The following is a 12,099-nucleotide window of genomic DNA, read 5'->3' on the forward strand; positions in this document are numbered from 1 at the left end:
ATAAAATTTTCATACTTAGGAAACAAAGATCACATACAAGGTATTGTGGGAGAATCTTGTGACCAAGACTTCTGAACAGTTGATTCCATACTGATGAGTATTTTGAAGTGGCTGGGGGGGGGGGGAAGCAAATGTATTCATAGAAATGTAAATTTTCAGACCCAAGGTAAGTATTCACCTCATTTTATTCTAAATTGGTAGATCCCATCACACATTTTATGTCCAATTTTGGGCATCACATTTTAAAGAAAATTCAAACTTCTAAAGATTGCATTGGTAAAGAGGACCTTACAAGCCTATGAAAACTTTAATGATTTTCAACTAGAAGGACACGTGGCAGTCACAAATTCAATTGCAGTGTTTCTAGAAGCACAGGGATGTGCACTAACTCCAGCATAACATTTCAACAGCAACACATTTTTTTCATATTAATTTACTGCCAACTGAAATAATGTAATGAACTGTGATCCAAAATACCTTTTATGTTATAATAAATGGGTTACCTATGAAGTAATTTTTTTAAATCTACTGTTCATTTTAAATTGACATTAAAATTTTGTCATCTATTAAGATCAACTTGCAAGATGAATTTGCTACTAATTTGCAGGATACAAATATTGGAAAGCCATTGCATGTTTTGATAGTTTGGAGGATTTTGCAGGATTTCTGTGAAATACATCTGTTTTCAAACTGTTAATGTACCTTTCATTTTGAATAAAGCTTAGATGACTATTATTATTTCACTAGCAACAAACTGAGAAGTGTGATAGCAAAGCTTTCGTGTTACATAATTTGTTAACTGACAAATATGAAATACTGACAAAAGTTTCTGATAGACCAATGCCTCACACAGCTCTTTCATTAGGTAATTTACCTACATTTCCTAGTATTTCCTTTTACTTGAGGGTACTGCTTAATTTTACTATCATTCATCATGTCATTATTTTATATCCCCCCCTTTAAAAAAAAAGTCTGTGCTAGTAAGTTGTCAACTAGAAAACAGCATCCCCACACAGAAATTATGCACATACCAAGCCACTGTTTATTATTTCACAGACATTCAATTTATGTTTAAACATATACAATTATCTCAAGACTGGGTAGCAATCCACATGCACAGTAAGATTTTCCTTCCCCACTATGGTCTCTTCTGCACATCCCTCCCCCCAGAACAAAATCTGTGGAATAACATGGGATGAAGCCAACCGGCGGCAATCAGGCAGAGAAACTGGACGATGTTCAGTGTTGCTTATGGGTAATGTCAGGTTTTCTATGGATGAAACCAAGACAACAGTTAAGATGACAGTGCTATATATGTCAACATCTGACTGGCATATATTTCACAATTCACCTCAGTGAGATGCTTTGCCATCAGAGTAACTGCTGATACTCTCGCTTTGTATTTAAGCACCTACCAGTATGTGCATAAAAGTGCTTTACTGTACTAGAACACAAAGGCGTATTTTGGTTAGCCTGTGTGGCTCCTTTCATTCAATATTTTAATAAAAAACTGAAAACTTTGTCTTGTAGAAACTACTAGGATTTCCTGAGCTTGTGACACATTTTTTATTTTAAAGTAACAATTCTGATTGTTTTGGAGTTCATACTAACCACAACCTATGCTAAGACATGTTATGAAGTAAGGGACAAAATAATAAAGAATTCAGTAAGTTTGCTCATGTAAACATTTCTTCAACATCCATGGAGTTAACATATTTGAAAAAAAAGATTAAAAAAACTAAAAACTAATACTGTCTTGGATAATCCAGAGACAAACTGAGGAAGAATATATAACCACAGATATAAAAATGATGAGTTCAAGTTTCACATAAGAGATTTAGTTATCTTATCCTAACAAAGCTGTTAATGAAAATCATAGGAAATTTAGCAAAGCAAGCATTTAATTGTAATGCCCAAATTTCCTCAATAAAAACAGAAAATCATTTTTGGAATTATACCAGAAACGTTCAAGCTGAAAACAAATTCTGAACGAAGGTTTAATGCAATAAGTAATCTTTGTGTAAGTTACAAGTATGATTGTCACATGACAATCTATCATGTATAACATGATGATGGGGGAGGGGAAGTACACCTCCAGCTAGTAGCTTGCTGAGACATCTAAAGACTTATTTACCTCAAGGCTTTCTTTGGAGTTGCCATATGTTATTGACTCAGTCCCTACAATTCTAATTGTAAGAAATTCCTTATTAGCCAAGAGACATTTTTTTCACCCTATCTTATTTTCATTTTGTTTGTATACCTGTTTTGTTTCTCCAAGCAGGAACATAAGAAGTTGTCTTATACCATGTCAGATCAGTTCTTTAGCTTTCTCATACCATGAATAAAACTTTTTCCCCAGGAGTCTTTTGCAGGTGTACCTTAAGATCCTGGGACTTTTAAAATGTCAAACATGGTTTTTTGTTGCAAAGGATTTTATTAATTTAAGATACATCCTGAATTTTGCCAAGGAGCTGAAACATTCTGTTCTTTCTTTTCAACCTCAGTCTCCATAGAAGTCACCTAAGCAGTTGGTGATTGATATTATGTAGTACAGGTCTACATTTTCCATATTAAACATAATTACTGTGTTTCCCCGAAAATAAAACAGCGTCTTATTTTCTTTTGACCCCCGAAATAAGCCCTTGGTCTTATTTTCAGGGAGGTCTTATTATTTTTGAGGTGCAGGAGGCCCCTTAACCTCATCCCACAGACCAGCTGATCAAGAGAGGGGCGGAAGTTCGCATGCACTCAAAGCCTGATTGGGTTATTATCTGGGGAGGTCTTATTTTCAGGGAAACACGATACTATGATTGCAAATAAAACTCAATGGTTTGCCATTCCTTATAATGCATTATCACAGGAAGGTAATTTAATCATTGAAGAGCTTAAAAAGTTACCTGGTTTATATTGTGAGATGTTGTATTCAACCTTAAAAGAGGTAAAAAAAAAATCCACCGCCTTAGAAATGATTCCATAAGTTTTGCATTGATTTCTTAAAAACTAGATGACAGTTCAGAAACAGTTACATTTTCCCTATATTAGAAGCATCACAGGATGGTGATGATAACAAAAACAAAACAAAACAAAACACCAAAAAACCCAACAACAACAGGAGAAAGCTTTTTGATAGGGATATCTTTTGAGTATGACTATTCCTGCTTGTCCCCATGATAGAGAAAATCACTGTACTTATAGAGTGATTTATTAAAGTTTTTAAAAAAAACATCAAATGCATGCATGCACATACAAAAACACAAGTGGTATTTGCTAATTAATTCCCAATGCATTCTGGAACATTAATACTTATAGGAAAGCAGGAAGACAAAATGGGAATGCGCCACATACATTTACATAGAAAAAAAATTGACGTGTGAAGTAAAATCATAGTCATACAAATTAATTTGTAATGCTTAAATACTCAGATCAATGGATTTCTCTAGTAAAATTAGTCTGGTGACCAACATACCTGAGGCTCTCTTTAATATTTATCTATCTATCTATCAGTATTTTAACCGTTCTTTGAGAACAGAAAGAACTGAGCATAGTTGGTTGCAAGTATTTTGCAGCCAAGCTCTAACATGCTTGCTTTCAAATAAGGAGTTTAGTGAGATTTGTTTCTGGAGTAATAAGCTATTCTTCTAATCAGCAATATTAGAACATAGCTTCCATTGCTGGAAAAGTCCTTGTATGTTAGTTATGTGCAACTCCTTAACCAAGCATCCTTGATTAAAAGTCATGGCTTTTCCTATTCATTTTGCAGCTTCTTCAATTTTAGTTAACATTTCAATATACTTTCCAAATTCAAAAGCACCCTGTGATCACTTTGAAAACACATGCAACGCACATGTAAAATCTGCAAAATAGATGCCAGTTTCCCTTACAGTGGTGCTCCAAGTAATTAGTCACCATTTAATATACGTTCAATCTCTTCCAGTCTTTTCAGTGCAGCAACTCTTTTTTTCTCTATCTCTTTTATTTCCTTTGTCGATTTCTTTTTTGTCTCTTTGTCTGTAGAGTTCTTATTTCCATGTTTTTTGGATTTCCTCTGCTCCTTGCTGCCATTAGAGTTTGTAGTCTGAGGGTTTTTTTGCTCATTTTTTACCTCTTTCAAGTGTTCAGACGGAGTTTTTTTTTCTTCCATAGATGCTACTTTTTCAGTATGAGTCACACTTGCCTCCCCTGGTCTGAGGGAACCAATTTTACTTCGAACAATGCTTAAATGGCGTTGAATGTATTCCTCATGTGGGGCTAAGGCCAGTGTTTCCACTAAGCATTTTTCTGCCTTTAGTAAGTCTCGTTCTTCAAAGTAAACCACACAGAGGTTGTGTTTTCCTTGTACATTGTTTGGGTCCATTTTCAGAATTTTCTCAAAACATTGTTTTGCTCCCTGTATATCTTTCTTCTGGTTCATCAAAATGTCTCCCTTCAAAATCAAACCTTTGGTATGATCTGGGTAGTACCTCAGCAATTCCTCCAGCACAGGTAAAGCTTTCAGCTCTTTTGCAGTCTGAGAGTAAAGCAAGGCCAAGTTGAACAAAGCACTGCGGAAGCCTGGAAGTAGTTTTATGGCTTTTTTCATCCACATCTCAGCTTCATCATCTTTTTTATCATCCATTGCAAGCATGCCTAAGTTAAAATAACCATTAGCATCTTGCGATTCTTCTTTTATATAACTTAGAAGTCTCTTTTTAGCTTCAGGCCTAAGGCTGGCCTCACCTAAAGCAACAAATGAACATTAATATGGACTATCCAAGGCTGTATAAATAGGACAATATCGACAGTCTTTATTACTTATGCTTGTTGATTTAGATTCATGATACTATAATTTTACAATTTGATATTTCTTATAGTCTGAAGGATCCATGGGAAGCGTATTATATACCCACTTTTTTCTCCCAACATTACATGTAAAAAATTACAGTAATTTTTTTGTCCAACTGAGGTAAAGGATTTGGAATGCCTATATAATTTTTGGGATTTCAATTGATTAATTTCATTGATTTGAATGGAAAAGAACAACTGATCCTTTCAAATATTGAAAAATAATTGGGTGGGGCCCAGGGAAATTACTACACTGATTCCATCCCAAGGCTTTTAAAATTATTACAATTTCTTGCTTCAAATCTTGTTTGTATTCCCCTGTTGGAATGTAACATTAAAAAAAAACCTATTAGGGTTAAATCTCACCTTTCCTCCAGAACTCAAAGTGAAATATATACTACTTCCTCCTTCCTACTTTTTCCTGTAACAGCAACCCTATAGGGTAAATTGAGCTGGAAGACAGTGATTTTCCATGACAAGATGTGGCCTTGAAGCTGCATCTCGTAGGTATCTATTCAGTACCTTAACCACTGCACCAAAAATCATATTCAATCATTGTAGAAAAAGCACTGAAGACACAATTCACAATGCAAGGACACAGTCTTTTGTTTAATTGTAAGAACTACTTATAAGCTAGAATCTGACTTAAGAGGGAAAATTGTAAATAAAATTGAACTCAGTTCTGCAAATCTATTCTTCAAAGCTAAAACTTTAGACAATCCATCCTGAAAGGGAAATATTTAACTTGCTTATGGTTTGTACTCTGAGAGAGGATTGTATTCTAGAATTATGTAACTTACCCTTTTTTTTTTTTGAAAAAGCAATCCTGACAATTCATTAAAAAATAACTGTTTTTCTATGGCATAGATTTATTGATATTTCATGTCATTTTGTGATTTGATCATGCTAGAGAGTCATTGATTATTACTAACTTTGGTTTGAAATTTTGTTATTATGTGACATATATCATTCATGTTGTTTTGTTTTTGGAGTTCGTCATGCATTTTTTTTCCTGGTCCCCCCCCCCCCCCCGGTATTTCTTCCCCATAGAGCATGTTAATAAACGATAATAAAACATAATACAATTTTTAAAATGTTGCTTTAAAGTTCTAGGTATACATACCAGATTCTTGCATCAATAGTGCAGAATTGAACAAGGCTAGTTTGTGATTAGGATTCAGTTCTAATGCTTGATTGAAGTTTTTCAGAGCTTCAGAGGGATCTTTCAGTTCAATATAAACAATTGCCAAGTTGTACCATAGGTCTGCATTGCTTCGATCCAATTCAAGAGCCCTTAGGTAAGCTTCTTTAGCTTGCAGGGGTTTATTCATCTTCAGAAGTAGTTCACCCCTGTTGAGAATCAGAACTTTAAATTATGTGATTTCCACTCATTCCATTATCTTGCTACTAAAACAGCAGTTGTTTCAGACAGTAAAGCTGCCTACTCACATTTGGCATTTCGTTATGAATATAAGGTTATAAAGTACCTGCTAATGTAGGCCTGTTTGAAATCTGGCCTCATGCTAATGGCTTGACGATACAATTGGTCTGCTTCTTCAAGACGAGACTCATTTGTCCGAATCAGGTTTGCAAGGTTTATGTAAACATTCAGATGGTTAGGAGCGACACGTGCAGCATATTTTTTACCTGGAATAATCTGACAGCAGAAGAAATTATATTAGGCTTGGAGGAGCATTAACCATAAATTTATCAGAACTATAACACAATGAAAGTTGTAACAGTGTCAAAGACTGTAGTTTTAAAATGAAAGGCCTAAATTGTAATTACTTTAAACTAAGTACAATTTTTATTTGAATTGAGAATACACTGTTCTACTACAGAGGCAGGCTGAGATACAACTGCAGACAATTAATAACCTACAATATTTTTATTTAAAAAAATATTAAATATTATAATTATTACAAAAATACAGACAAGAAAAAGGCTGAACTAGACTGATTGCTAAAATTTCCAGCAAAGTAAAAAAGAAGACTCCCTGTGTCCCAACACCTTTTGCTAAAAAAACATTAATGAAACTTCTCAAATAAACAGTGTACTCCACTTACCTGTGGCATCAATGATTTTGCAACTAAATAGGATTCTTCTGCTTCTCTGGTTCTGTTTAAATTTTTGTAAGTTCTTCCTACATTCATATGGGCGCCAATATCATCTTCAAAATTGCAAGATAAAGAAGACCTTCAGTACTTCCTTTCCCTCTAAAATTCCAGCCTCAGTCACAACAATTTTAAACTAGAAATCAAATAAATATTGAATCCTCCCTGCCTCCACTTCTTTCTATCTAAAGCGTGACTGATATGACATATGTTGTACGATTTTGTTAAGCTAGTCTCAAGAAATTCATTTGATAATTAATTCAAAACCAGAAGCATTTTGTAATGTTCCAAGCGGAGAACACACACACATTGTACCCATTTAAAAATATATATATGATTGCTCTATCTTTGCTTAGGCCACTTGGCTGTTTAATTCAGAGGCGGGGAAAGGATGCTTTTAAGATACCTCTGGATTCTGTCAGGCTAGGCCAGTATCGCAATGTTGAGGGATTACAATCTGGCATAAATTGGAGGGATGTACATTGCCTCCTAAGCACAGGCTACTTTGATAAATACAATGTTCCTAGAATCTCATGCAGAGGTCTTTTCTGTAAAGCCTTGTTAAGGACTGAGCATGAAACTTTTTGCACGTAAAACATGTGCTCTGTCCCTGAATTACAGAGCTTTCCTTTAGGAAATTCAGCCATGGAAGATTAATATGCAACTTAACAATAGCTAGATGGAGCAGGAAATTTATTTAAACAGTTTTTTAAAACATTACACTTAAGGAATCAGGACACCAGCAAATTTTCCATACTTATATAAATTATAAAATTATATACATTTTTAAGATTTCACACTAACGGTTATTTCACTTACACAATTTATGTATTACTCCAATAAATCACCCTGAGTAGTTGAAAAACATAAACTAACATTTCATGGTAAAATTCAATATTTTCAGACCAAAATAACCTTCCTAAGAGGAGCCAATTGTCATATTAGCTCAGAACAAATTCCTGCTTAAAAAGAGGAATTTCCAGGACTTTCTGGAGTGCCAAGAATGGGAACAGCTTTATCTCTGCAGGCAACAAGTTCTACAATGCTGGAGCAACCAAAGAGATTGCTTGTCCTTTCACCTCTTGCATTGGCAAGAAGAAGAAAAAACCCCTCTCCCAATGGTCTTGCAGATAGGACAGAACACATGGTTAAAGTGATCCCCAATGCAGCCTAGTGTATGAAACATAAAATAATTATCCTGTAAAGATATCCTGTAAACCTCCTATATCTGTGTTGATTACGGAGTTGTCTTCAAAGGCAGAACCTCAGAGGGAGCACTGCAATAGTAAAATGCATGGGGCATGAGCCATTAAAGCTTTCTGGTCCAAGATGCAGTAGCTAATTATGCCAACTCATGCTAGGCAAAGACTTTCCTGGTCATGGGGAAAATATTATGCAAAGAGTTTTCTCATATTATTGCCTTTCATGCTAGCTCTTTTTTACAACTCACCTGGCTGCACTTGGGTGGCCTGTATGAAGAAATTCAATGCTCTTTCAAAGTTCTTTTCATTTTCTAAAGCATGACCCACATTATTCCAGAGTTTGGCATTGTTCTTATTTACCTGATCACAGAAAACATGTACATGACATATCAGAAACAAACAAGTACTCTGCAAATTGAATAATTCATTTGTGAAAGCATAATCTATTGATGTGGAATGTTTAAGAGAGTGTGTATAAAGACCTTGCCTATGCATAGACTAAGGGAATGTATAAAAGCTTTATGAGCATACCAGTAAGGTTAGGGACATTGGGAGCTGAACTCATTTATTTAAAATCTAAAATACAAAAGACTTATGATAGATGATAGTAAATTGCCTAATTGTTCGGGACAGATTCCCCCAGCTTTGGTGCCTTCCAGGTGCATGAATGTCAACTCTCAGAATTCTCTACCTGTCATGGCCATACTGAGAATTCTGGCAGTTACAGTTTGCATCTCCCGGGACATGTGATTTGGAGACGGCTGTAAAAGATTGAAATGGTAAAACAGTGGATACAGTAAGAAAAGTTGTGGGAGGAAACAGGACAAAAAGTAAATGTGATTTTCAGTACGTTGATACTAGTGGCACATTAAACAATGCCTCACTTCTAGCACGCTATAAATTAGTATAAGTATAATCTTTATTGCCATTGTACTTAAATACAACGAAATTGGTTAACGAAATGACCAGCCATCAGAAATTTCTCAGTATTACATGCACTGTTTTAGCTAGACACGTCTTAGGACTTCTATTTCAATAGTAGAGTGTTGTGGCCCGGCAGGAGCCATTGGAGCTGCCGCCAGACTCTGACAGCGAGGGGTCTTATGAGTCGGCCTTGGAGGACCCTGGACAAGGTGTCGACTCCGAGCAGGGCGAGGAGAGACTGGTGGGCCACCAGGCGGCAGCAGAGCATTGGATCAAAGGGAATGTTCAGAAAAACATTTGGGAGTTGTTTCAGGATGCATGCAGGCGAAGGGCTACTCGATGGAAGGAACAACTGCGTAATTGTAGGAGATGATTGTGCTTAGCTGATGCTGATTAAGATCCTCTCCTGAATATAAGACTGTTTGTGCCACGCCCTGGTTGCAGGAGTCAACGTTCTCATTCACATTCATGATTCAGAGAAACCAACTTGGATAAGTGGTTTGCTGTGAGAAGCTTGTTTGATTGCTGCCAGAGAGCTTATCTCTTTGTTTATTTTGGGCTTGCAGCCAACAAGAGTCTGGACTGATTAAAACATTCTTTCGTACGTCTATTCTGGCTTTTGTTCCTGGACGGAGAAGAGGGGTGGGTCAGAACAGTAGAGTAACCCTGACTTTTCATCTACAGACAGTCCTCACTTAATGACCACAACTAGGACTGATAATTTTGTTGTTAAACAATCTGGTTATTAAGTGACAGCACCCAACCTATATCAGTTTGGCTGCAGTTGTTTAGCAGATAATCTGAAGTCATTAATCATGATGTCATGACCATGAGTGGCTTTTTCCAGGTTCCCCCACTGAATTTACTTGTCAGAAGCCAACGAAGAAGGTAATAAATGACCACAGGTTGTGGGATGCAGCTGTCAGAAATGCATGCTGGTTGCAAGGTGACTAAATAGTCCTCACATGACCACAGAAGCACTGTGACAGTAATAGATTCAGGGACAGGGTTTTAAATCTACTTTTTCAGCACTGTTGTGAATTCAGTGTCTGCTGAATGAAGCAGTTGTTAACCAAGGACAAGCTACATTTATCAATTCCAGTATCCTTCCTAGAGAGGAGGGGAAAGCTCTGAAAACTAAGGAATCAGAGGCTGTGAATCCAGGAGTACTTTTTTCTGACATAAATTCTTCAAGAATGCATTATTATCAGAAATAAGAGTTTAGAATAATAATACTATACCTTTAAAGCAGACATAAATAATGTATATTCCGATTCCCAATCCCAGTTCCTCTGCAATGTTTTTAAAGCATGACTGAACAAAACCAAAGACAAACAAATCCATGATAGCTTTCTCAGAGTACTAGAAAGTAAAAATGAAGAAAGATGTGGTTAATGTAATTCTTGATTTCCCAGGCTAACAACACATTTCCCCCAATAAGGGCATTTAACTCATAGAAGCTCAGTTTACAATTCTGGATCCAATTTAACATTAACCATATTTTCACAATTAGCTGCTACAGGAAGCAGAACAGATGCTGACAGGAGAAAAAGTGCTAAGGCAGTTTTGCTAAATGCAATGACAGTTTGCATTTAGCATTTTATTATAAACAAACAGCAATAAGATACAAAGAGATAATGAAACCTATTTAGACAGAAGTTGCAACTGACTATATTTGTCATTCAATCCATTGAGCTGTTCTTAGCATGTTTGAACCACTAGGAGCTTGTTGAATCCCACGAGTAACTAAATATCGCTACTTTGCAAAATGAGATTATTTGGAATAATTGGAATCTAGACGTCATTGCCAAAATGAAAAAATACAACTGCCTATATGGGGTCATTTGAAACTGTGGAACAGTCAGTCAGTCAGTCTGTCAGTCTGTCTGTCTGTCTGTCTGTCTATCATCCATCCATCCATCCATCCATCCATCCATCCATCCATCCATCCATCCATCTATCTATCTATCTATCTATCTATCTATCTACCATCCATCCATCCATCCATCCATCTATCTATCTATATCTGAAAGCAATTATAGTTTCAACATTCATTTCTGGTTTGTTACTATGATGGCATAAAAGGTAATGGAGAACAAAACTATCTATCTATCTATCTATCTATCTATCTATCTATCTATCTATCTATCTATCTACCTACCTACCTACCTACCTACCTACCTACCTACCTACCTACCTACCTACCTACCTACCTACCAACCAACCAACCAACCAAAAAAAAAAAAACAATTCTACTTTCAACATTCATTTCTGGTTTGCTGCTGATGGCATAAAAGGTAATGGAGAACAAAACAATGAAAGCAACCTAAATTATTTTATTGTATGAAACAATATTTATTCTCATTCTTAAGAGGAAAGCAATGCAAAATAAAATATTCATTTCTTTGACAAAAAAAAGTCAAACAACTGAAAGTCACTTCCCCTACCAAAGAAGAATCAAGACTCTACTTTAAGCTTCGTCTGTGAATTTAGTTTTGATGTTTAATATAACAACAATTGGCCCAGCCACAACTATGGTTTATATTATACAGGAAACTGAGGGGACAGAAAGAGCCAATATTTTATTTTAGAAACACATCTGAGTTGACAGAGCTTATGTGTTAACAAGAAAAAACAGTAAAAATGATTAGAAAGGAAGGGATCTACATTTTTAAAGAAGAAGCTAAAGCAAACCATTTCTAAAAACCCTTCATTTCTTTCTCAGGTGCTATGAATCTTCGAAACAAGCAGAGAGAGTAATAACAGGAACTACAGAAAAGAGAAAATAATGCAAGGACATTTAGAAAATCCTTTTCACTTACTCTCAAGTTAAGAGTTGCCCACAGGTTATTTTAAAATATTTACAGCATTACATAAAGGCACTGATACCATGACTGAATTGATGAAACATAAAATAAGAGGATAACCATTTGAAAAGTCTTGCAAATTACTGTTTTCAAGAAACGTTTACCGTAAAAGAGTACTGTAGAGTGTTCCGTTTAAGATCCTGAATACTTGGAAAAATTTCAATTCTAATT

At 35.6% G+C, this 12,099-nt stretch overlaps 1 protein-coding gene across 3 annotated transcripts in view; it reads right to left on the reverse strand.

Moving 5' to 3' along the window:
• Positions 1 to 3,507: 3,507 nt before the first annotated feature.
• TMTC3 (transmembrane O-mannosyltransferase targeting cadherins 3) overlaps positions 3,508 to 12,099 on the reverse strand; it is a 35,093-nt gene continuing 26,501 nt past the window's right edge. For all 3 annotated transcript variants that reach the window (XM_032221193.1, XM_032221192.1, XM_032221191.1), the window contains 6 exons: positions 10,303 to 10,423; positions 8,386 to 8,497; positions 6,888 to 6,991; positions 6,309 to 6,478; positions 5,945 to 6,171; positions 3,508 to 4,716 (listed from right to left, as the gene is read on the reverse strand). In XM_032221193.1, the coding sequence (XP_032077084.1) occupies positions 3,899 to 4,716; positions 5,945 to 6,171; positions 6,309 to 6,478; positions 6,888 to 6,991; positions 8,386 to 8,497; positions 10,303 to 10,423 (1,552 nt within the window). In that variant the 3' untranslated portion in view covers positions 3,508 to 3,898. The remainder of the gene's footprint in view (positions 4,717 to 5,944; positions 6,172 to 6,308; positions 6,479 to 6,887; positions 6,992 to 8,385; positions 8,498 to 10,302; positions 10,424 to 12,099) is intronic.

This window comes from Thamnophis elegans, chromosome 7 (genome assembly GCF_009769535.1).
Source record: "Thamnophis elegans isolate rThaEle1 chromosome 7, rThaEle1.pri, whole genome shotgun sequence".
NCBI lineage: Eukaryota > Metazoa > Chordata > Lepidosauria > Squamata > Colubridae > Thamnophis > Thamnophis elegans.